At 39.8% G+C, this 26,249-nt stretch overlaps 1 protein-coding gene across 1 annotated transcript; it reads left to right on the plus strand.

Moving 5' to 3' along the window:
- Positions 1 to 26,249, plus strand: SDHAF3 (succinate dehydrogenase complex assembly factor 3). The gene is made up of 2 exons (XM_052692419.1): positions 1 to 221; positions 25,512 to 26,249. The coding sequence occupies exons 1-2, from the start codon at positions 39 to 41 to the stop codon at positions 25,713 to 25,715; spliced, it is 387 nt and encodes a 128-aa protein (XP_052548379.1). The 5' UTR covers positions 1 to 38; the 3' UTR covers positions 25,716 to 26,249.

A 26,249-nucleotide genomic window follows, 5' to 3' on the forward strand; every position in this document is an offset into this window, starting at 1 on the left:
GCCCCGGGGCCCCGCCTGACAGCTCCGGCGCCGCCGCCATGCCGGGCGCAATTGGGCCGGGGGCGGGCGGCGCGCGGAGCCTCTACCGGCGGATCCTGCTGCTGCACCGGGCGCTGCCGCCCGCCCTGCGGGAGCTGGGCGACCGCTACGTCAAGGAGGAGTTCAAGAAGCACAAGGGCGCGGGGCCCGCAGAGGCACGGCGCTTCCTGCGGGAATGGGAGGCAAGTGCCCAGGGAAGCGGCGTTCAATGGCTGCCCGGCCCGGCCCCGCGGGTGGCGGGGGAAGCTGCGGCGGGTCGGGCCGCCTGGGCACGCTGGCAGCCCAGGCAGCGCTCGCTGGCCGTGCCCGGCCCGGTTGTCCCTGCGCTGCCGCAGCCCGTGCTTGTGGCGGGGCACCTCGCTCCCTTGCCCCGCTGGCAGCCCAGGGCAGCGCTGGGGGTCTGTCGTTGCCTTGTAGGCGTGTGACCACAACTGTGCGCGCATCTATATGTAACAATTATATAATTAGCTATCTGTGCGTGTGAAACAGATGTGAAATTACGAGGTGTCATTTGCATGTATGTTACATAAATATGTATGTATATATAGCTACACGTGTAGCTGGTTGTATAATTACGATTAACTAAATATACATGTGTAAATAGCTTCCACATGAACTTGTATTTCATTTTTGAGTGGTGTTGTTGCCTTTACAGAACAGTTCCTAGGGCAGCAGGCGTGATGGAGTTTGAACAGTGCACAAAGCTCTCAGGCACAGGGTTTGGATTTTGGGTGCTTGTGTGTGGAACCAGGACCTGGACTCAATGATACTTATGGATCTTTTCCAACTTGGAGTATTCTGTGATTCTGTGACATTTCACAAGTGCCGGAGGGGAGGGACTCTTTAGGTGGCTGGGTGCCAGTCAGGTGCTGACAGATCCGTAAGCCCAAAAAAGGCCACAGAACAGGGAAATGTGACAGATACTCCATAAAGGAAAAGAGCTTTCAGTTAGAGCATCCAAACAATGATGAAAGACATACCTATATGAACCAGTAGCGTGCCTTTGCAGACCAGAAAGCCAACCATATCCTGGGCTGTTAAAGGAAGCATGGACAGCAGGGCAGGGGAGGTGCTCCTGCCCCTCTGCTCTGAGCTGTGAGACTTCACCTGTAGTACTGCATCCAGATGTGGAGTCCTGAGTACAGGAGAGACATTGACCTATTGGAGAGCACCCAGAGGATGGCCACAGAAATGATCCTAGGGAGAGAACGCCTATCCTATAAGGACAGGCTGAGAGAGCTGGGGCTGTTCATCCTGGAGATCAGAAGGCTCTGGGGAGGCCTGAGCGTGGGTTTTAGTATCTAAAGGGAAGATAAAAAGAAGAGGATAGGCTCTTTAGCAAGGTCTGTTGTGATAGCATAAGGGGAGATGGTTTCAGACTAAAAGAGGGAAGATTTGGATTGGACATAAGAGTAAGTTTTTTCACGGTAAGGATAGTGAGGCACTGGCACAGGTTGCCCAGGGAGGTGGTGGATGCCCTGTCCTTGGAGACAGTCAAGATCAGACTGGACGGGGCTCTGATCTAGCTATAGGTTTCCCTGTTCATTGCAGGGGAGTTGGACTAGGTGACATTTAAGGGTCCCTTCCAACTCAAAAGATTCTAGGATTTTATAGACAATTAAGCCTCTAGTTAATTTTCATACTCACTGAAATGTTTTTTTTTTTGACTTTTGCTTTTTATTCTTAAAGTTATTTTCCTTGCCAGGGAGGAAAATTGAATTGTTTTCTCTGCTCTGTGTTGGGAGTTGATTAGAACAGGTGGTGTGCAGAGCTGCAGACTGATGGATGGAAGGGTGCTGGGGGAGACCTGGACCAACCATCTGTCTGTTAGGTATGCAGTAGCTAAAATGCAGGGAGTAATACAGATCCATTAACCCAACACTGGGGTGTAAGAAGGGAGGGAGAGTGCTGCCTGGTATCCTCCTTAGAGGAAAGCAAGAAGTATATTTTATTTGGTGCTTACCAACTGATTGATGCTGAAATTGGAAATTTGGTATCTTCTTTGCAAGTGGCTGATGCTATTGTAATTCTCAGTTGCAATTTATTTGGTAGTGCTCAAATGTTTCTGCTTTGCTGTTTCCAGTGTTAGCATGAGCTAAAAAGACAAGTTGCAGGTTACTATTTTCAGTGGTAAAATCTTCCTTACAATATTTTTTAAAAGGAAAATGGTGTTTACACTGAGATATTTTTAGCCATTTCTGTGAAGTGAACAAATAGTGAACACATTTCTCAGTTTAAAAATGTTTTAGAAGTAGATTACAGAGAAAACTAGGAAAAATTAAATTATGAGGAAAGGAATGTGAATTTTGAAACCTGGCATGCATTGCTATTAGTTATGATATGTTCAAAGAAATTAAACTAATTTAATAACTGTTTTGAGTGCGTGAGCACTAAGAACTTTGCAAATACACCTTTCTTCTAACAAGATGCTGGGATGTATTAGCAAGTGGTTAATGTGGCTCTTCTCATCTTTCCTTTAATCTTTTGTTTCTTTCCGGGATTTTTCTCCCCCAGATTATTATCTGTTTCAAGGGTGGAATTTCTAAATCAGACCTTTGCATTTCTGGCCTTTGGGACTGTGCCTCTCACAGCGTGCTGTGGTTTGCGGCCCCTGAAGGCCTGAACCAGGTAGCTGAGGTATTCTGTGGAAGACTTGGATTAGCCAAGAGCAAGATTAGCAAGATGCTAATGGTGCTGGTGGGCTGATGGTTAGGCTAGATGATCTCAGTGGTCTTTTCCAACCTTAATGATTCTATAATTCTTGTTAAAACTTCTACGGTGCTTTATGGATAGGGTCAGACCTTGTGTGTGGGAAAGTGCCTGAATATGCTGTTTTACAAAACAGAAATGGAGCTGAGCTCCTAGTAAGATATGGGATGTGTTGAAGGTCATTGGTTTGAACACATAGTTTGTAAGGTTGTTGTCCTCTTATTTGATCTGTATTTACAGATTTACTATTTAGCAAACTGCCTACATTTTAATCAGTCATTAGGGTTGCTTCCAATGTTTTTTCACCATGCTATTTTAAATCATGATGCTGTTTCAAGAGAACTGAACACATGGTTTGTTTACCTGGGAAAATAAACTGTGCAAATCCCCTTTATTTCTCTTGAAACATGGTGTGAAAACTGTAATCTTTTAAATGCATTAAGAACAACCATTAGAGGAATTTTATTTTTACAGGGTGTTCAAGCCACTGTAGCTTTTAAAATTGCTACAATTCTTTAATATTAGGTTCTGTTACACTGCAGTAAGGAAGAACCCAAATCTCATCGAAGAAATAGAATGGAGCTTCTAATTCTCAATGGGTGCAGTCATTTTGAACATACTTACAGTACACAGAAGCACAAGTAGAACATTGAAGAGAGATTTCTTAGATTAAGTTTAAACAGAAATTGAAAAAAGTGTTGAAAAGACCCCCAGATAGTATTGTCTCAGTATGGGGATGATTCTGGAAGAATCTGCCCTAATTACTGCCCTAATAGTGCTGCAGTATCAGTTTGCAATAACAGAGATGGGAAAAGAACTCTTTGGTTTATAGAGAAAGGGGGAAATTTATTGTTCCATCACAATTTGTGCTGGTGGAAAATGCCATTTTATGGCAAATCCAGACTGACTTGAGTTTATAAAATAGATAAAGTGCGCTTTGAATATTCTTGGAAGAGTTCTTTAGTGAATCAGAACTGGTAGAAATACTCTGCAGCTATGTGCAAATTTGTATAAAAGTAGAACAACATAAAAATTGTGTTTTTCCTGTCATTTCTGTTGGATTAATGCTTTGCTTCTTGAGACCCATTGGGAAATATTAAAGGGAGTTGCAAAGAAAGCAAGCGTTGTTGTTCAGGAATTATGGCTGTTCAGGTAGATTCAAATTAAGTATATCAATTATTAATGTATGCTCCTTCCTATTTTCTAAATATTTAATATTTTAATTAAAATAATTGGTACTCACTTACAGGAGGTGGCTGATATAATTAGATTGATAGTGATTATTACCTTGGAATGGTATTGAATTAATGCTGACAGATATGGTAAGTGAATTAGTTCAACAGTCTTCTAAATCATATGGTAGCTGATGAGAACGCTTACATAAGAATAGGTAATATTAAGGTAATATTGATTACTTCATTCCAGGTTACAAATGACATAATGTAGAATATTCAGCTAGGTAATTTAAGTATTTGTTTTACATCGTTTACATAATTCTTCTTTTAATTTTGAAATAGGTAATTTCATACTTACCTTGTTTAAAAAGTCTGACCTTGGTAGATTGGAAGATCTGGACTGTCTTGAGATGAGCAGAATCATTCTGCAGAATTACATGACATTTTCTCACATCAGAGAGATAGAATAAATTGTCTTTGAAATGCTTTGGCCTTTTTTCACTCAGAAAGTCTTTTTATAAGCTTTCAAATTAACTGAGACTGATTGGGGAGCTGGCATCTGCTGTTGTACACTGAGAAGAAAGGTGACTATTTTTCATTCCTGTTAATATGGCTGGGCATTATATTGGCAAAATTAAGATGAAACTGTATCTCTCTATCTGGGGAACCGGTCCCTTAGCCTCTCAAGAATGGCTAATTTTTCTAGTTAACGTGATATCAGAAATGATAAAAGTAATTATCATTCATCAAATTTGTTTTCAGTTTTGCCTGGCACTTGCAGTGTTTGATTTGCTGGAATGATTTATGGCATGGACCCATAATATCTCTCAGGGCACAGCTGTCACGATGCATCTCCTTCTGCTGGTGACTGGGTCTAACAAATGTTTTCCTTCTTATTTCTTTTGGCTAGTATGATCTTCCTTCCCCCTTTTTGATTTATTTTTAAGCTTCTTGCAATCAAAAGCACACTGAGAAATTGAAATGAGAATTTGAAGAGCAAATGACCAAACAAATTGACTGGGCAGATGAGGAAGCTGTTGCCAGTACTGGAATCAGACTGGAACAGGAGTGGAATGTGGGTTGCCTTTTCAGCAAGTGTATGGGCTGTGTAAGTCTGCAACTGCTGCTAACTTTCTGTATTATGCTGTAAGTTTCTGTAAAGTACATTATATGAGTGATCTTCTCTTTGCCTGACAAAGAAGTACGTATTTTTGGAAGTGAAATATGACTTTAAGGTTTTTGCCATTTTATGACTTTTATGAAAATTGTGAAATAGGATTTAAGAGTAATATTTCATTGTAACATTACCGGATACATTGGAATTTGCTTTTAGTGTTTTTTATGACTATCTGGGTGAAAACTTTCTTATTAAGAATAAATTCCTATTGAGACTTATATATTTAGCTGCTACTTAGGGTAGCCATTGAGTCTTAATTTGTAAGCACTGAATTGGAGGCAGTTTCCTTTATTTTCTTTGATATCTCTCAAGAAGCAGGAAGGAATTTCTCACTTCTCTGAAAGCTGAATAGTTATGGCTGATAAATGAAAGAGCATGTGGGATTTGAACATGGCCAGATGCAGGGAATCATCCTGCTGCCCTGACCTTGCGCGTGGGGTGACCTGTTCTGGAGCCAGATCTGAAGTCTGCCTGTGTAAGATGGCAGCTTTTCCTTGGGGCACCCAGGGTTTGGTGAGCTCCCTGAACCAACTATTATGTCCAAAAATCCCTCTGACAAAAAATAAAAATAAAAGAAAAAAAGAAGAACAACAGCAACACACACACACACAAAAAAAAAAACCCAACAAAGTAACCCAACAACCAAAGAGCAAAAAAAAAGCAACAAGAAAACCAAATAGCCAAAGAACCAAAATGAATCGCTATAACAACATTTCTTGGTAATGAAATTCCTTGGCTTCACTCCCATCCTTCCAGTGCTCCTTCAAGTGTAGGATTAGAAGCAGGAGTGGGAGCCCGCTTCTCTTCTGCTAAGGCTCCAACAGCCTGGGGGTTTTCTGATGCGGAGGAGCGGCCTGGCATGTGTGGGGTCTGCACCTCATGGGAATGAGCACGGAGTACTTGTCAGCTAGAGAACAGTATTTTCTCCACCAGATTCCTCTGCCCACTCTGACGCCAGCGGTTCCTTGTGTGTTTGTGGCTCTGGGTTGGTGTGGTACACCATTTGATTAAGCCGCTCAGTTTAACTTGTATGGAAATATACCACTTTTTTTTCTTTCTTTTTTTTTTTTTTTCCTTTTTTTTCCTGTTTCAGTAATAGTGTGGTCTGGATTTAATGGAAAGTAAGACTTAAAGGCAAAACTGAGATTTTGTTTTAGACCTTGATATGTATTTTCCAAATTCATAAGCTTTGACATTGGTATTCTTAATGCTTATATCATGTTACCATGCCAGTTATGCAACCAGATAACATGCATCTCAGGGTCCTGAAGGAACTGGCAAATGTGGTTGCCAAGCCACTCTCCATCATTTTTGTTAAAGTCATAACTGTTGAGTGAAGTCCCTGGTGACTGGAAAAAGGGAAACATGGCTTCCATTTTTAAGAAACAGAGAAAGTAAGACCTGGGGCACTACAGGCTGGTGAGCCTCACATCTGTGCCTGGGAAGGGCGTGGAACAGATCCTCCTGGTAGCTATCTGGAGGCACACACATGATGAGGAGATGATCTGAGACAGATGGCATGGCTTCACCAAGGGCAGATCTTGCCTGAGCATTCTGGTGGCCTTCTTGGACAAAGTGACAGCATCAGTAGACAAAGAAAGAGCAACTGATGTCATCTACCTGGACTTGTGTAAGGCTTTTGACATGGTCCCACACCAAAACCTTATCTCTAAGTTGAAAAGATATAGATTTGAAGAGTGAACTATTCAATGGACAAGGAACTGGTTATATGATCATAGCCAGAGGGTTGTTGTCAAAGGCTCCATGTCCAGGTGGAGACCATTCACTAGTGGTGTCCCTCAGGGGTCAGTCTTGGAACTGGTGCTCTTCAACATCTTTAACAGTGGCAATGATAGTGGGATTGAGTGCATCTTCAGCAAGTTTGCTGATGACATGAAGTTGAGTGGTGCAGCTGGTATGGCAGAAGGAAGGGATGCCATCCAGAGGGATCTGGACAAACTGGAGATGTGGGCCAACTTAACTGAATGAGATTCAACAAGGGCAAGTTCAAGATTTTGTACTCGCAGGCGTGAGTACAGACTCAGTGAGAAGAACTCATTGGGAGCAGCCCTACTGAGAAGGAATTGAGGGGTTCTTGTGGATGAAAAGCTGAACATGAGCCAGTAGTGTGCAATTGCAGCCTGGAAGGCCAACTGTATCCGGGCCACATCAAAGGAGAAGTGGTCAGCAGGGAGAGGGATGTGATTGTTCACCTCTGCTCTGCCCTTGCAAGGTCCCATACTGTGTATGTGTCTGACAGTACTGAGTACTGTGTCCAGGCCTGGTGTCCATAGCATAGATGTTGAAGTGGATCCAGAGGAGGGACACAAAAACTATCAGAGGGCTGGAGCAGATCTCCTGTGAAGAAAGGCTGAGGGAACTGAGCTTGTTTAGCCTGGAGAAGAGAAGGCTCCAGAGAAACCTCAGTGCAGCCTTCCAGTACTTAAAGAGAGCTTATAAACAGAAGGAAGACTGACTTTTTACACAGTCTGATAATAATAGGACAAGGGAGAATGTCTTTAAGCTAGAAGAGGGGGGAGATTTAGATTAGATGTTAGGAAGAAATTCTTCACTCAAAAGATGATGTGGCACTGGCACAGGCTGCCCATTGAAGCTGTGGATCCCCATCCCTGGATGTGTTCAAGTCCAGGTTGGATGGGACTCTGGGCAGCCTGAGCTGGTGAGTGGCAGCCCTGTCTACAGCAAGATGTTGGAACTAGATGATCATTAAGGTCTCAAACCATTCTGTAGTTCTGTGATGATATGTGTTGTTGTGTCTGTGCATGTAGCTGGTGCAGTGGCTGTCCTGATAGATGTATCAGTCTGCTGCTTTATTTGCAACTGTTTTGATACAGCAAGAAGCACTGTGTGAATTACTGGGGACACAGCAGATGGTTGTGGCTGCCAGTCCCTCAGGTTATTGTAAACTGTGGAGTAAATGCCACTGAAGTGGTAGAACTTAGTATAAATATGTGGTGTGCAAATAGTTTTATAAATTTTAGATAATTTGGTCATTGTATGCATTCGCGAAGTATAGGCAGTGCCTTTGATATTTTGTGTGGGATTAATTAAGCCTGAGCTGTATGGGAGTTTTATTAATTATAACTTCGATAGAGAAGCTGAGATTGCTGTATAACAGGTTGAATCTCTAATATGCGTAACAGTTCACTCCTTGCATTCAATAGCACTTGCCTGGGAGATGAGCAAGGATCTTTATGTTAATGCTTGCAGATTTGTATGCTTCAGAGGAAGTTCTGTGGCTGCCTGCTCGTGGAAACTTTTTTGATGAATCCAGCTTTGTATCAGCCAGCTTGTGATTAGATGTCTGAGTAAGAACATGGCAAAATCAGATGCTGTAGCAACATGCACGGGAATGGGATGTTTGCAGAATCGTGATTTTAAAAGGTAATTCAGGTTTCCATCTAGTGGTGGTATTCAATTCTGTCTAAACCAAAGGAAGCACAGCGTATTCATAACTGTGGTATGTGAAGCGTTGTAATACTTGTGTATGTGGTTGAAACTTAGGAAATAAAAAGCCTAAGGATGCAAATTATGTACTTTTACAGCACGTAACTCTGAGAGCCTCCAGATTTCTTTTTTTTATATTGAAGTTATAATAATCAAGGGTCAATTATATTAATGGTATGCATTCAGATAGTACTCTTTGACTCTAGCAGTTTATTTAATTGCTGCAAATTAATCTGATTCTACTTCATCAGTGTTCTGTGACAGACATTTCAAAAGGTTTGATTTGATACAGGTCTAGAAATCCTTACCAGGTTAAGTTTGCAGATGGAGAAAATACCTCAATAATACATCCACCAGTCTTTTGGACTTGTATTTTAAGACTGTAGCAGGTTGAACAGAAAACCAGGTTTAAACCATATTTGCAAATTTATAAGAATTTCTGATTGTTTATGTTTAATTGATACATTCCTTCTAGCATTTGTTTGGCACTTGTTTGAATACTGCCAGATTGTAGTGTCTATAAGCGTGGTAGGTGTTACTATGTTTTCAATGCATTTCCACTGTCAACATTGTATAAACACTGCCAACTTACCACAAGTGCTGTCAAGTACTATATTTTGTAATTACTGCAGTAATATCACGAGTGCTGTAATTGCATGTACTGTATGGATATGCTTTTCTGTTCTGTGCGCAGGCACAAAATTGATATTTCTTCTGTGAATTAAAATGGAATCAGGAGCATATCTAAACATTTCTTTCAGAATTGCTTTTTCACATTTCAGCATCATACGAGGTATTTACAAGTCGTTCTGTGCAGATGGGAGGAGTTTCAGAGCCCTGAACTTGTGCAGCACATCTAGATGTGTAGCTGATATGTTTGGACTCATCAAGGCTCCCTTATACAGTTTACTAATGTTAGTGTCAGTTTTGCCAATACACCAAACCTTAGATTTCAACTTCATAATCTTGTCTTTTGTAGCATCTTTATCAATCTTTGTTTTGTTTTTGCTGTCTTTCACAATGCCAAAAGCTTTGTGTGTTTTAAGACTGAAGCTGATTCTATGTCTTCTAATTGATATTCTACCATTCGTACTGCAGCTCGCTCCTACACTGAGCAGCAAATTTCTGGCAAAACATTTTTATTTCTGTGTCTGGAAGTTGCTAATTAAAAACCATTAAAAAAAAAAATATATATTTTTTAAAATTTTTTTTTAAGGACATGATGGAAACATTTATTTAATCTTAGCGTCTGACAACATTTGTATTCATTGATTTTTAAAGGTCATTTCCAGAAGTTAATGTCAATGAGATTTTTCAAATGAACTGTTCATTATACTAAAAGTTAGTTGCAAGTAATACTACAAACAGACTTTACTTTTATTTTTAGGCTTAGTGATATGTGGAGAGCTTGAGTGCTGATAATATGCTCATTTCTTGTTGCAGAGATGCTAGTGAGAGACAGAGCAGACAAAGGCAAAAGTGCATGATGCACTTTTTACCTTACCAGGCTAAACCTCTGGGTTGATCTTCTACCCATCTTTCAAGAATGGCTAGTGCAGTAGAATCATAGAATCGTTTGAGTTGGAAGGGGCCCTTAAAGGTCACCTAGTCCAACTCCCCTGCAGTGAACAGGGACACCTACGGCTAGATCAGATTGCCCAAAGCGTGGACCAGCCAGACCTCAACTGTCTCCAGGGATGGGGCATCCCCCACCTCTCTGGGCAACCTGTGCCAGCGCCTCACTATCTTTATTGTAAAAAACATTTCCTTTGTATCCAGTATAACTATCCCCTATTTTAGTATAAAACCATTTCCCAAAGTAGATGCACGTTCCCTTGTTACATGTGATTTCCTGAATGATACAAAATTTATACACTGATTTTATGCTTTTTTTCCTTCCTGAATTATTCTTATCCATAAATTAGAGGAAATTAGCAGGTGATTATATCATTGCAATATTATCTCTTTATTCTTTTCTGAATTTCTACATTTTTCTGAATCTGAATCTGAAGCAGAAGAACAGTGATGAAAGGGTGGGAACTTAAGACAACTCTCCATGACTGTCGTGACTGAAGGTGCTGAATAGTGTTGGTAGTATTAAAATCTGCATAGAATAAATCAGAGCAACTGGTTTGTTTTCTGTAGACCACGAAATGCCACTTAGCTCATAATCAAGCTTTTGCCTTTTTCAGTTGCACAGTGGAAGGCATATGAGTTATGTAGTTGACTTGAGTTTGTGCGCTATATGAGGTGTAGTAATATCTGTATAGTCTGTCTTGATGGAAGAATTTGTACTACATTAGCAATCTTTCAGGCTCTGTCACCTTCTGACTTCTGTCAATAGTGCCCTCACTTGTAGTTTGATAGCTGATTTTAGACTTTGGTGGTACACCAGAAGTGATTATTGTTCATAAGATTGCAGTTTTTGAAGTGTACACGTGATGGCAGCAAATACCTAAATTTATAAGGCACGTTTATCTACTAAAAACTAGTAGGATTTTGAATTTTCTAATATAAATTAGTTAGAATTTTCACAGCTTGAATTATTGTTATTTATTGAAAGCTATAAATTCATTAAAATACTGCTGAAGATTTTGTGAAGGATTTTTAATTCAAAAATTATATTGCATTTTCTACCTTCTGTGGCCATAATCTATTTAGTGGTGTTTTCTGGTTTTGATGTGCACCAGAGTAGTTTGTTACTGGAGCAGCAAAAGCTGGTAGCTGCCCAGGTAGTTTGCCATGTTTGGTGGTGACCCTCTGATCCTTTGTCAGAGAAGAGGAGATGCACACCATTCTTTTGTCTGTCTTTGTGTTTCCCTGGCATTCTACCTGCTGACTCCTTATTGTGCTGATATTTGCTTTTCTGAAGCCCGTTGTTGGTTTTTCTCCATTTGAGAAACATGTCTTATCTCTCCGTGGAGACACCTCTCATAATCTGCTCCTACCTCCCTCACATTACTCAGATTACATCTCCCAGCTGGATCTGTAGATGAGTCAAACCTGCTACAGCAAACTAATCTGACATAAACACCCTGCACAAGCTGCTGCTATATTGAAGTGAAAAAATCCTAACCAAATTTGAGGAACTTAATAGCTGCTGGTCTGTAACTCTGCTTCTGACAGACGTTGACGTGGTAAGAGTCCCTTTTTTTTCCTGGAGCTGGAAAGTTCTTGGAGTTCTTCAAAATGTTTTACTCATTGTCTTGTGATCAAACAGTTGAGTGTAATTGGTTTTCTTCTGTTCTTCCTCTTTAAGCCTTTCTCTGGCACAAGAAAGCTAAATGCTTTCTTCTTCCATAACAGATGCATGCTTTTGGCATAATGTATTGAATTTTGTTTTTCATTTCTTTTTCCTGTGCCAGTCATTCTTTCTAAGTTCTCATTTGTTGTGTAGATCACTAATAAGTTTTCCACCAAGTGTTCTTGGTCTGATGAAAGGACCCAGTGTGTCCCTATTCCTGAGCATGCCTCATCTACATATTGGGTGCACACAGAAGTGAAATTCCTATGCACTGCAGCCCTCTGCTTTCCAGCCACAGGCATCTGCTGCTGTGGGAGTAGGGAGGGAGTCCTCACTGGAGCCATGAAGACGCCTCAAGTCTTGCTTCACCTCAAGCATCATGTGGAAAGCATAGGTCAGCCTCAGGCCATGGTACCAGAATGTTGCTTTGTTCTTCTTTGTGCTGAAATTTCTTGCCTTGCTCTGTGTAGTTACTTCATTTACTGTAGTTTTGCATTTGTTTTAATGTGTAGAATTCGTTTGAAGGTGTCTGGCAGAAGAATGATATCCAGTTGTTTGCTCGACCTCTTGAATTTTTAATTTCAGTTGGTTGTTGGCAGTGAAGCATACTGTTGAGCTTTTTAACAGCCATTGTGGTGAGTTACTGTAAGAGTTGGAGAGCCATGATGTGAAGAGTTTTAATGAAATAATGAATATATATTGTATCCTTAATGGTTTAAAGAAAGGAGATCTTGTATAGCTGTGTTTGTTTTTTTTTTTCCCACTGCTTCTGCTGCTGATTAATTGATGAAAAGAAACTTAATGGGCAGTGTCATGTCCGTGGGCAGTACTACCTTTGTTATAGCTGAAAGAAGTTTCATCATTAAGAAAAAGCATTGTGCTCTCAATCAAGAAGGAATGAATGTTGCTTTGTGAAAACTGTGAACATTGGTTATTATTTTTTTAAGCTTGGTGAATGGGGTGCCTGTCTCCAGCAGATGCCACTCCAAAACAGGAGACTAGTTTCCCAAATTGACCAGCTAGAGGAAAATAGTTGTGGTGGCTCTTGTTTTTTAGAAATGTTAGTGGCAGTTTGCCTGATATCGTCTTTGTTTCCATTGATAAGAACAACCTGTGCTGTAAACAGTTAAATATTTATCTTTTAAAATGGAGCTGTATCAGCAGAGAAAGTAAGGTGTTTTGTTCTTCTTCTGTATTGAGTAAGGTGGAGTCTAGAAATCCTGGGACTTGAGAAGTGTCACTGGAGGGATTCTGTATGGCAGAAAAGTGCCTGTGTCAGGATTGCTGAAAATCTGTAACAAGGCAGTGTGTTAGAAACACAGGGCTCAGTGAATTTTAGTAAGACACACCCTTACAAAACCTTCACAGACACGTTGAGAAGAAGATGGCCAAGTTGTAGACCTGTCTGCTAAGACATACTGGGATGTATTCATCAAACAGCAGAGGTTGCCAGTATCTCAACTGGCAAGATCTGAAATAAGATTTTACTAATGAATTGATCCAAACAAGAATGTGACCGCTACCTTGTTTTTCCCTGAGTTGGTGGTGGCACAGCTGTGGTAACAGGACACTGAGATGCTTTAGGCTGGAAGGTGGCCAGATCAGAGGGTGGTGAGTGAAGCTGGAGGAGCAAAATTGATCATGACAAGGTGTTGTCTGCCTGGATTGTGGAATAGGACCTCAGGAAACAGATTCATCTGAAGAGCTTTCAGGTTAGTGAGGCAAACAATGCTTAAACAATTTCTGTGTTTCTGGTACAGAGAATGTTGGACAAAATAAAGCATTTCCAGCATGCTGCGGTTTGTAGCACTTCTGGCAGAGGTAGGGAAGGCATCTGTTAAATGCTTGCTAGTTTTCTTGCTATTTCATTTTGGCTTGCTAGATAGAATCCTGTCACACTTTAGAGGTTATTGAAGGTGTGCTTGATTCCTTGTAAATGTTCATCTGATACTTTGTGGCTGCTGTTGCAAAACGTGGGTTGCATTTCAGCTGGAAAGGAGGTTTTGTTCTTCTTTCCTCTTGTGTATTGGACAAGCAAAGCTTTGATGGCTGTTTTAGTGAGAAAAAAGATAAATGCATTCTGTTTCTTTACTGAAAATCTCTGCCAGTGAAGTTTTGAGTTTGTTGCAGAAGAATTAGATGGAAACTTACTGTAAAAGCTAGATTATACGTACATTCACAAAAAGCTGGTATTCTGATTCGGCTTCAGTAAATCAACTGTAAGTAAATATTCGCCTTCTTGCTCACTCGTGCCCTGGGCTTGCTCTTCTGAAGGCTGAGCAGTGTGGCCTCTCAACCCTTCCTGGTGCAGCCCATGCTCTGGCCACTGCTTTGCTGAGGTTGCTTCTGTCAGACTCTCTGCGCATGCATTCTGTTGAAGTGGATGGCTGTTGAAGTGCTCTGACTGGATAGTACAAGTGAGATCCAGCCGAGGCTGCTTGGAGCAAAGGGCCCGAGTGAGATCCAGCCTGTAGTTCTCCCAGTCTGGCATCCGCTGTGATGCTGTCTCATGTGGCAGAAAAAGCTGCTTGTGTTGGTTTTTGTTGCGTTGTGTTCGGGTTTTCAAATGAGCAGCTGCATTACTTTTGATTGGGAAATGATAAAATGTTCATTTTTTTAGATGATGTGAAATTTTTTTGTATGTTCTTAAGCACTGGACTGAAAAAACACTGCCAGAATCCTGAGGTTCTGCTGCTTTGAGGGGGCTGAGAAGTTGTTTCTTCTTGCTTTTAATACATTTTTTCCATTTTGGATTTAAATGATATATCTTATATTAATTAGATGATAGGTTGGGAAGTTCTTGGAAAGTAGTGTTAGCTTCCAATTTTTTTTAATTGTTTAAGTAAAATCATTCATGTTTAGCCATTACCTGAGAAGAATATTCATGTCTTTAATGACATTAATTGCACGTAATATGTAAGCACGTAGCGGAAGCAAGTCATTTCTGCTTTTACTTCACATCAAAAATAGATGTTTGATAGAATTTTTAGGTAAGTTTTAATTTTTACTGGTGATGCAGAACCTTGGTGTTATTTTGTTTTTCCAAGGTTACAATTGTGTCCCTACTTTTTTATTGAAGAGCTTACTGAAAGTGTGTTACTGTGATGTGTAGAACACTTGGTCTTTTGACATCCAAACCATAATAATATTAGACCTTTCCTTGTGATTTCTGAGAAAAGATTGAACTTACAGTTTTCCAGTGTTAACTGGAAAATTCCCAGAGCTTCTGGATCTGAAGCAGAATTAATGACAGTGATAAAAGCCAGAAAGCCATAATTTAAATCTGCATTCACGATGGGCTGGTACTGAAGTGCAGGCGTGAACTCTGGAGATACATGTCAGCATCCCCTGTGGTACAGCCCATTGCTTGTTTGCCATCCAAGAATAACAGCACAAAGAACTGAAAATCACACTGCCTGGTTTCGCTCAGTTATTTGTTTAATTTGTATGTAATGTAACTGTGTAGATGTGATGTTGGCTGCAATTTTTGACAATGTTTAGTATGCTTTAGTTTAATTTGTGAGATTTGGTGTTATGGAACCAGCACCAGTCATATAAATTACATATCTGGCTGAAATGAAGGTCAATGTGCTGAGCAGTTGCTGGAAAAACCTTTATGGCAGTGGGCAAGGACTTAGAAAGTAGGGTCATACTGGACGTGGGTGCCGTCTCCATCCTTAAGTTTTATCATTTTGTTTTTCATGTTTTGTTTGTGCACTTATTTGCACACATATGCACTTCTAATGCACAGCAACAGGTAAAGGTAGGATTAAATTAAGCATCTACGTCTGTGTAGACTTCTTGTTTGAAAATCAATTCTGTGATATCGATGACTTAGTTCCAGTTAGTTGACAACATTACAGTTTTAGGATGCATTAGCTAAACTGGAATCAAACAGTGCTTCATCTGAATCTATTTAGAAGGCTAGCAGAAAGCATGCAACAGCATTAATGGTTTTAATTGTAAATAATAGCGCAAATGAGCTCTTTGAATTAATTTGGCTTCATGTTTTCTTTTCACCTTCAGATGTTCTTCTTCAGTTGTGCCAGATGACTTCTTGTGACCCCTTGTGCTATTTAGCCACCCCATTTGCTGATTAGGGCCTTTGCTGTAGCCATGCGTCCATCAGAAGCACATGTTAACTAAGTTACTCGCCAAAGATTTCTGTTTTCCTTAGTAATGCCACTTTACTGTTTTCATTTGTGAATAGACTGCTTGTAGGCAGTGTTGTGGAGGGAAGATGGGATCCTAACGATATTTCAGATAGGTGTGATATTCTTGACAGCACCAGTGGCAGAACTTTCCCAGGCCAATTCTACGCGCACCAAATGCAATAAAACACTGTGCTGCATTCTGCAAGGAAAGGTTTTTTGTTTTTTTTTTGCATAACTGTAGTTTTTGAAGTCACTCCTACAATGGATATAACAAGCAGTTACAAGGACATCTGTTTTTGGATTTTTCTCATAAATGAATACAGTAGAATGCAGATGATCCCACTGCTCTTCTATAGAAAAAAAAGATGCGCAAAAGTATGCATGCAAACCTGTATAGTAGCCTTATAGGGCTAGTACAGCTTAATTTTAATAATATAGCTTACTTTCTGTAGAAACCTTGAGCAAGTTTTATTCACATTCCCAGTGGATGGCAGATAGAGATTTTTCTAGATCTTGATATGTAGTCAGTTTGAAAACTACTCTTTTCCAGGTCATTGTACACACTAGAAGAACATACTTCCCAATAAGGCACAGATAAAAAAATGCAGCAGCTTATCATTCACACTAATGAAAAAATAACTTCGTATTAATGTGGAGAGAGCATTTGAACAAATGCAGATGTGCCATACCAAAATGATTAAATAGTACTGCTTAACTCAGAGCAGAGGTACTTTATCTCGGGAATTTCAGTGCACAGGTAGAACTGTTGTGCTGCACTTCCCATTTCTGCTATCATCTATTCAGGGAAGCTGTTCCTGCTCCAAATGTCAATACCTTACCCAAAGCTGAACAACATAGCATGTGGCTGTTGAAGCACCTGGGAGGTTGGCAGCCACAGAGCAGATCTAAGCCAGTCAGAGCGATCTCAGCATGGTGTATTTGCTTTTGTGAAATGTTGCCTTGATGTTTTCACTTATTTTTAAAGATCTTTTAAATTGTGAAGCAAATTAACTTATGTTCTAGCTCAGCAATACCAAGTGTGTGAAAATTTTTTGGAGTAAGCAGGCAGTCTGAATTATTCTTGTGAAAGCTTAAGGTTTTCTTGGCTAAATGTTCATTCATCTCAAAATACATACAACCCTATTTGACTTACTTGGTTTCCGTAGCTTGTTTTTTGTCTCATTTAATAATTCAAAGGAAGCCACCTCTCATGTTAAGAACACCTTGTACATGAGCAGAAACAAATAAGAAGCAATGAAACAAGATTTGGATGAGTTCATTTTGAAGTATGTGTTGTACAGAGATTATAGGACTATATATTCAGGCTTGAATTTGTTATATATTTGATTTTCCCAAGAGCAGTAGAGAATATTTTATGGAGTTTGTCAGAGTTGCTTTCAAATTAGTTCTCTCTACAGGTACTTTCTTAAATTTGGGAACTTGTTCAGCAGGTCAGGAGTTGGACTCAGTGATCCCTGTGTGTTCCTTCCAATTCAGGATATTCTGTGATTCCATGATCAGTGAAATTTTCTCGCTCCTTTTGCACTTCATCTTTCCAATCTTTTGTTCTTCTGTGACAGCTCAGCCCTTACTTGCTGTAATGTGAAAGCTGCTTTAAAAATCCTCTTTGGATAGAAAGATAGAGAGTGGCTTGTAGATGATCACAGTGGGTTTTTTAATTCCCCAAATCTGGAGGTTTTGATATAGTAGAGATGCATCCTCTTTTACAGCAGCTCTTAAATACACTGATGATGCATTTGCTTTCTTCAGTGAAAAATTCTGGCAATTTCTGAAATAGTTCAGAACAAGCTAAAAACCAGGTTAGAGTTGTAGGCTTCAGAGTTTCTCCATCTCCAGAAACAGGAAAAAAAACCATACAGGAAAAAGCCCCAGCACAATATTAGGGTTATGTTTAGAAAGGCAACTTAATTTCTCTGACCTTTTTGTCTGCACTATTATATCAGAAGACTTTCTGGCTGCACGCTTGTTATATTGCCATAATTTAAGAAAATAAAGCAGAGCAGAGGACCTTCCATTACAATTTTGAGAGCTGCAAAACAAAAAGGAAGGAAGAGCTGTGGTATGTTCTATTAGGGAGTATAGGAGATTTTTGAAACAATTTATTTAATGGAAGTAAGTTTATGTGTGTACAAAGTGTATTTCTTATCTAAATGTGAGTGTCGTCTAGCATCCTTTGGTGCTCAGCAGCAAGAACTGGAAAAGAACTTGCCCAGAGTGTAGCACAGAGGCTAGTGGGTTAATCCTTTTGCCTTTTAACAAGTACACATCAGTAGTGTGAATAAATTGTCTTTACTGCAGTGCGGTTTTACAGATATGAACCAGTATGTTGTCAGTTGCTGTAAGGAAAATACTTTATCAGCATGCATTTATTTTCATAGAAACGATGTATTGCTGCTATTTAGAAACAACACGGACTGCATTTTAACAGGATGATTTTGGTTAACTGCATGGAGTTATTTCTTCAGAGTAGAACTTAAAAATTCCTAGACCAGATGACATGCTTGTTTAAGTAACACCCAAAAAGGATTCACCTGTGTTTCCCAGCGGCAATACATTTTTTATTCTTGAAAGAATACGAGTCCCCCTGTACGTAGGCTTTCTTTATTGACAGCTAGTCACTTTCATTGTGCTGCATGAGGAACACACCTTGCAATGTGTGTGTGCCATTTTGTTGGAAAGGTGGGCCCATAATCTTCCACAGCCCATTGCTTGTCTGCCTGAAGTACCACTGCAGGGTGTACATTTCAGCCAGTGTTACTAGAGGGAGGTGGTGGAGTCACTGTCCCCAGGGGTTTTGAAGAAATGTGTGGATGTGGCACTGAAGGCCATGGTCATTGGGCATGGTGGCGGTGGGTTGAGGTTGGACCAGATAATCCCAGTGTTTTTTTCCAACCTTACTATTCTGTGATTCTGTGATTTTCAGTTGCCAAATTTGCTTTGGAACAGAGAGTATAGAATATGTTCAGCTGAAACTGGGGATGCTTCTGTCCATCCTGAGGGACAGATCTGACGTCCCTCAGGTAATAACCTTCTGGACTGCTTATTAAATATTGCCCATAAGGTTTTACCTAATTCATTCAATCGCATTATTCTTGTGTGGGTCCATTTCAGTGAAAAATTCATTGCACCCTCGGCAGAAATGTTATTTGTGGTGTCATTGAAATCAACGCAAGGCGCCTATTTACAGATGAAATTTTTGTTTATACTTGAGATTTTTTATTGTTGTTCTGCTACCTTAAAGTTTTGGCTCTAATAAGCATACAGGAATGTGAGTAATGGAAAAATAAGGATACCAAGTTTCTATATGTATGCTTATGCTTCATTGAGTATAAATTGCATAGAACATGCATGGAAGGCCTTTCAGTAGTATCATCAATTGGATATTTCATCTTCTGCAGCTAGCAGTCTGGAAACTGATGTGGTTGTCTTGGAAACAGGCTTTATTTTGCTTTTGCAAACACCTAGATATGAAATCATTGTCTTTGAAAATTGGGTAGTGATATGATACATTCTCAAAGAAATAAAAGCAAATTCAAGGTGCTTGTCCTCTTTTTGAAGAATTGATGATGTTTCTATTGTGTGCTTTAATTGTGGTTGTGTGACTATAGTTCTAAAACAGAATGTAGTTTTCTTTAACCTAAAATGTCTGTTCTTATTGCTGATATTTGTCTTAGAGTTAGCTGCAGTAAAACACTTTGCCAAGATTTTCTAGCTTAATATTTAAATAGAAATATTGCAGTGTAACTAGTGTACTGAACAAGTTACATTCCTAAAAAAATGTATTGATGCTATCATTTCAGGTCTTATCCCTTGCCCCGCTTTAAATGAACAGCTTGTGAGGAATCCTTGACTCTTCTGTGAGGCTGTAGCACAAGACTTGCCAAACAAAATACCAAGAGTAGAGGAAAGTGCACAGGATCGCAGGAGAGCTGCCTTGCACTGTGTGAAGTGTGAAATCAAATCTGGGTGGATAAATAAGCATCTTTCACATTGCTGAGGATTTAGTAGGATTTGTATAAAAATGTGAAACAGTATTCATGAAAGAAGTGTGACTTCTGTTCTTCAGTTTATTAAGTTCAATAGGGTTTTGATGTATTTCTCTTCCAAGTATTTTTGTGTCTAGCACCAATTTAAAGAGCTTTCTAAACGTTGGTATGTACTTCAGAGAAGGCTTTTTTTTCTTTTCTTTACTTTCCCCTTTCATTCTTTTATGGCTTATTTTTAAGGGAAACTTACAGATTGAATTTTACAACCTGTCCATAGGAAGAGAGGATTATCACAGGAGCTTGGCAAGCCACTGGAACTCAGTTTTCTGATCATCTCTTTGGTCTTACTTCCAGTCTGTTCTTCCTGTTCCATTTCCTGTGCTGTGTTTACTTTTCAGTTTGATCTATTTTCAGAACTGAATTGGTCAATTTATTTCTCCTAGGAGTTCTTCTATCCAGCATGTCGCAAAATCATGGAATCATAGAATGGCTTGGGTTGTAAGGGACCTGGAGCATCATCAAGTTCCAGTCCCACCCTGCTACAGGCAGGGCTGCCAACTGCTAGATCAAATACTAGATCACATTGCCTGGGGCCCCATCCAGCCTGGCCTTAAACACCTCCAGAGGTGAGGCATCCACAGCCTCTCTGGGCAGCCTGATCCAACATCTCACCATTCTCTCAGTAAAAATCTTTTCTGTGACATCTAATCTAAATCTCCCCTCCTTTAGTTTAAAACCATTCCCTCTCATCACATCACTGTCTGTCCACGTAAAAAAGTTTATTTCCCTCCTGTTTATAAACTCCCTTTAAATACTGGAAGGCTGCAGTGAAGTTTCCACACAGTCTTTTTCAGGCTGAACAAGCCCAGTTCCTTCATCTGGTCTTCTTAGGAGAGATGCTCCAGCCCTTGGATCATCCTCATGGTCCTTGAGTGCTGAATATTCCTTTCTCCTTCACTGGAATTAGCTCAAGTTTTCTCTTTAAGACCTAAGACGAAGCTTATTGACATAAGGTAAGATGTTCTTAAAGACCATGGCTGCTATCAGATGATGCAAAAAGCTTTTAGAAACTGCAGTTTTGGCTTTGATACATAAAACTTATGTTGTTATTGTACGTCCAGAAAGAAATGATTAATCACAGCTTGTTCTTCCACAAATGACAGCTAAGTCACTCTGATATACTCTAATGGGGTAATTGATATGTGTTTACCTTGATGGTCAAACCACAAACTTTCCACTTTTACCTCATATTGCGATCTCATAAGTCTTATATGAAAAAGGAAATTAAAATAATGTATAATTTAAGCGGTAAGCAAAGCTGAATTGGTTCTTGAACTTTTTTTCACATTTTTCTAAATAAATGTCATTTCTTCCAGTTTAACAATATTAGTAAACTGTGTTAAAAAAGGAGTCCATTTGTACCTTCCTGATCAAATAATAATTCTCCGTGCTGATTACTAAGTAGTACATAATTACATTCCCTGGCTCCATTTTAGCTGAACAATTTTTCATTCTCTCTTTCCAATCTGCAAACAAGCAAGCAACCAAAAAAACCAATCTCATATGGTACCAGTTCATTGTGGCTGCAGTGTGTGCATCCCTGCGTTACTGTGGTCACTGCCCTGAAGTTTTGGTTGGTTTAGCATCAGTCCTGAGTCTCTTGGGAAAACTTGATGTTCTTAAAGTTCTCTTGGCTTTTCTTTCCTGATGAAGTTTTAGAAAACTTTTGACATTTTCTGGTTGTTTCCAGTCTTCACAACCCAATGACTTTGTACTGCTGAAATCTGTTTTAGCCCTCTGCGTTAGAAATGGTGATGTGGTCTTTCACCCTCAGAAGTGAAAATGCCATGTAATTCAAACTTTTCTGAAGATGAAAAGGAACTGAGAATTTGTTGGTCACGTGTTTCACTTGAGGGTGTTGCTGAGTTTCACCTCAGCAGGGTTCCCAAACAGGAAACAGACTCCAGAGGAGGGATTACAGATTCATTCAAGGATAAAAGGTATTTTTTTGTCTTTTTTCTTTCAAAAAATAGTCCAACTAATAAACACATTCTTTTTAGCACAAGAAAGCAAGAAAGTTGTTTGAAGCCAGTTAGAGAAAGGAATGTAGTGATGAGACCCTCATGTCTGAAGGATGGTTTGTCAGGTTATCATGAGTTGAAGAAGAACCGTGTCACCCCACGCAGCCTGGGTCTGCATGTTTAGTTTCTCTTACACACGTAACATTCATCAGTTTTACAAAATCCCATTGCAAGTGGTAGAATTTGTTCTTCGTGCAGCTTGTGGTTATAGCTCCTCCTTAATTACCATTTGGTCTGTTAATTAGAAAATATAGGATTTTGTTCAACCTTCATTTACTTTTGAGGCATGAGATGTCTTCAGTTGTGGGATGGGTTCTCAGCTACTCCCTGCTCTTGGACTTGTCTTGGACTTGGTCTTATAAGGTACCTGGTCTGTTTTATAAGTCTTCATTGTTCTGTACATAGCAAACCTCTGAATAAACTTACGTATTTAACACACTGACTTCTGCGTAACTTTCTATCTTTAGCTTCTCTATTATTAAGAAAAAACATCAAGCATGTCTGAAATTTGAAATGTAAAAGAAACAGCAGATTTTCTGACTTGTACAAGCTTTCTGAAGGTGGTAAGTAGATCTTTAAGTATTTTTAGCCAGATTGCTCTCATGGAATGTAACTCGTGAGTCAGGTGAATGAATCTGGCATCGCCATGAGCTGTGCTGGGACTCCGCTCCATATCCTCTCACTACCCAAGAGCTGGAGTTCACGGTTTGCTTAATTTGAGCAGCAGAGGTTTGTGTGTGCATGCAAGGAGGATTGGGATTTTATTTAAGCTGTACCTCCAGCAAAACTGTGTGAACACAGGACATAAAGAAGGCTTGCTTATCTTTGCTGTTGTAATTTTGCACAGCTCTGCCTCTTCTATTCAATATTAGGCAATGGACTGTGTACCTATGGCATTAGTAGTGAATCAGATGCTAGATCAAGAAAATGTAAGAAAAAACATTGGCTTCTGTAATAAATCAGCTTATCATTAGGTTTTTTTTTTCTTGTATATAAATTTATAGCTTAGCCATAGTTTTATGAAGATACCTTATTTCTAGTGCTTTAGTTAATGGAGCATGGTGTTCCTGGAGAGGCCTCATTGTAGCTTCTGAATGTAAGTGGTGTTTGTTGCATCAGAACTGAAATGTTTGATCTCCTGCCATTCAGATGTTGATGATGTCCATGGCTATGTGGTGAATCTAATAGCATCTCCCAGCAGGAGCTGTGTTACATCAGTGACCCAAATCACTGTGGCCCTCCTCTGGCTGTGCTCCAACAGGTCCACATCTCTGCTGTACTGAAGACTCTGGATTTGGCCACAGTCCTAATGCTTTGGAATTTCGTGAGCTATATCCCCCATTTAAACACCACTTCTCTGAATATTTTGTCTGCAATTGATACTTAATTAGCTTAACAGAAAACAAAGCAAAGAGAGATCTTTTGGGGAAAAAAAAAAGAAAAGAGTAAGTCAGCTACAGAAATCTGTCTGAATGTATGTAGAAACATAAATCCAGTGTTTCTGTGCAATCTAAGCTGAGGGCATTGCTTGCTGTGCTGTCCATTCTCATTATTGTTTCTTCACACTACAGCCCTGGCAGCAGGTGTAATATTTTGCAACAGAACAAGAATTTGACAGGCTACAATTTGGAGTTAATTTCCAATGAGTGATGTGGGTGACCTGCCAGGCCAGGCTTGTTTTTAGATATCATCTTGAGGAATGGTTTAAAATCATTTGATATCACTTCTTGATGGCTGGCTGAGACGTTGAACAGGGCAATGAGCAGCTGCCGCTGCTCTGTCCCAGTGATGTTGTTGTTTGATCAGTGTTACGTCATTAATTTGGCTGTAAGTGAAGATGATATTTTGGAAGAGATAAAGGCATCAACTCTATACAATGTTCTACATGTTAAGCCTACCTTTGTGGAGGATGCCAAAGAAGACAGAGAAGATGGTTGCCATTCTTCCCAGTGCAGATGGGAATTTAATTTTTATTTTACCTTATAATTAAATCATACATTTTGCTCAACATTTCATATCATATCAGGTGTACGCTAGCCTGTCAGCGTGTACTGGGCAGGATGGCAGTCTGTCCATCTGGCTGTCAGGCAGCAGAGCTTTTGTTTGGGCAGTTGGGGCTTTTATTTTTGTATTTGATTTCTTCTAAACTTTGTAAGCAACAAGCTGACTTTCCTTAATTAGTGATATTCTAAAACCTCAGCTGTCACCCATCCCTGTGCCATTCTGATAAAACAGAGGAAAAGCTGTGTATTCACTTCAGATAGTGACCTTCTTGGAAGAAAAAAAAAAAAAAAAAAAAAAAAAAAGGTGATTATTGATTACAGTAAATACTTTGTGAGTTTCTGTAGCAGACAGCTACAGAATCCACATCATTCAATCTCATGCCACAGTATTGAGGCAGCCCGATGGCTGAGCTCAGCTGCTCTCCTGCTCTCCTCTGCTGCCTCATGTATGCTGAGCATGACTCTGCTGTGCCTGCAGGCTGGTCTGTCTCCAGCTTTGTTTCTTCTCTCTCACGTACTGTGAGCACAGTGTGAACTGTAACTGGAATAAGATGCCCTTGGAAAATCTGTCGGAGGTTTGGATCACAGTTGCCAGAGAAGGTTTGTTGTATTTAGAAGGTGTAGCTATATGTAAAATAAAAAAAGAAAGGAAGAAGTGATTTTCCTTGTTTGAGAAGGCTGAGCAGGGGTTTGTTTTGGCTCTGCTGTTAGAGGAGGTGCTATTGGTAAATAGTTACACTCTGTAAGTTCTAAGGAAAGCTAAAGCAAAAGCAAAGATGCTGCTCCTTCTCATTGCCGGGTACAGATTGTGATCACCAGATTTTGTGGTACATTCCTGAAAGAGCAAACGTAAGCTTCCTTCCCCTCTCCTGTTATGTTTTTAAACTTATTTCTGATCTTCATCTGGAGTTCTGCATTACAGTTCACGTGCAGTGAGAAGATGGTGCATTTTCTGCATTCAAGCTGAATCTTAAGTGAGAGAACAACATATCAGCACATGGTGGAGTGCTTTGCTGAGGGCACTACTTCCAGGGCAGAGATTATTTAACACTGATGGCTTTTCTCTGTTAGTAACAATCTGAGATACGCTGCGTATCTTGTTCTGTCTGTTTCAGTAGCTGTATATCACACTTCACAGTGGGTAAGATCCCACTGACTGGGGTGCGTGCTTCCCTTCAGAAGATCATTGGGGAGGTTCACCTGGGGCAATGCAGTTTAGTCTGTCCGAAAGGAACACGACCAAGAGAAGTTCTCATGTTCAGAAGACCCTCTGGTCTTTGTGTCTTCGGTGATTGCGTGGTTCTTTCTGAACAAGATGTAGTTTTTGTCATTTGGTGTTGGTGGATTTTCATAGGTTGTGTAAGAGTATGATTGTATGGTAAAATGGTGTTAAAAGAAGTTGACAGGTATCCTGCACGTGTCATTTTTGTGACCTTTATATCCTCTCTTCATAGAACTATGCAGCGCTGATATGGCAACAAATTAATGACGACAAACAGAGCTCGAGAAAAAAGGCTGTATTTGGAATCCAACTCACAGAAGAAAAGCTTAATGACTTCCGTGATGAGCAGATTGGGCAGCTGAAGGAGCTAATGGATGAGGCTACCAAACCTAAGCAAAAAATCACTATTTCTGAAGACTCAGAACACAAAAGCTGAAAGATTCTGAACATTTGACTTAATGCATACAGAACCATTTTGTAACTTCCTTTTCCAGCTGGGTAGAATGTGATTTCTGTGGAATGATGGCTGCTGCTGCTGCCATAACCTGTCTGAAGGTGGTATCTCTGACTTTTTATGCAATTATGTCTGGTAAAATAGAATCATTATGACAATTTTATGTTAATTGCAGTGTTTTTGTTTTTCTAATGGAAGGAAGGGAGACTTAAAGAATTTGGTAATGCTAATTTGATGTTTTAAAAATAGAAGGTTTTAATTTTAATCAACTCGGAACAAAACTTCTTCCCATTTTTACATCATCCTCTGCTGTGAAGGGGAAGGTACAGTTAACATTTGTTTTTCTGATATGAATTCAGTAGACAGAACAAAAGTATGGTGCTGAAGTGCATTCATTTCAATGGAAAGAAATGATCAGTATTAGAAACGTACTGTTGTTAATTCTTCTTCAGCTTCATTGTGAAATGTGCTTTAAAATAAAAGATGAAATTCATTATTAAATTGATTTTGAAGAAA

This window comes from Tympanuchus pallidicinctus, unplaced genomic scaffold (assembly GCF_026119805.1).
Source record: "Tympanuchus pallidicinctus isolate F22 unplaced genomic scaffold, pur_lepc_1.0 scaffold3, whole genome shotgun sequence".
Taxonomy (NCBI): Eukaryota; Metazoa; Chordata; class Aves; order Galliformes; family Phasianidae; genus Tympanuchus; species Tympanuchus pallidicinctus.

Excerpts from the sequence above, each read along its gene's own strand:
- SDHAF3 (XM_052692419.1), top strand. The coding sequence starts at position 39 with ATGCCGGGCGCAATTGGGCCGGGGGCGGGCGGCGCGCGGAGCCTCTAC. Across the intron at positions 222-25,511 it reads GCTTCCTGCGGGAATGGGAG|AACTATGCAGCGCTGATATG; the intron begins GCAAGTGCCCAG and ends CTCTCTTCATAG.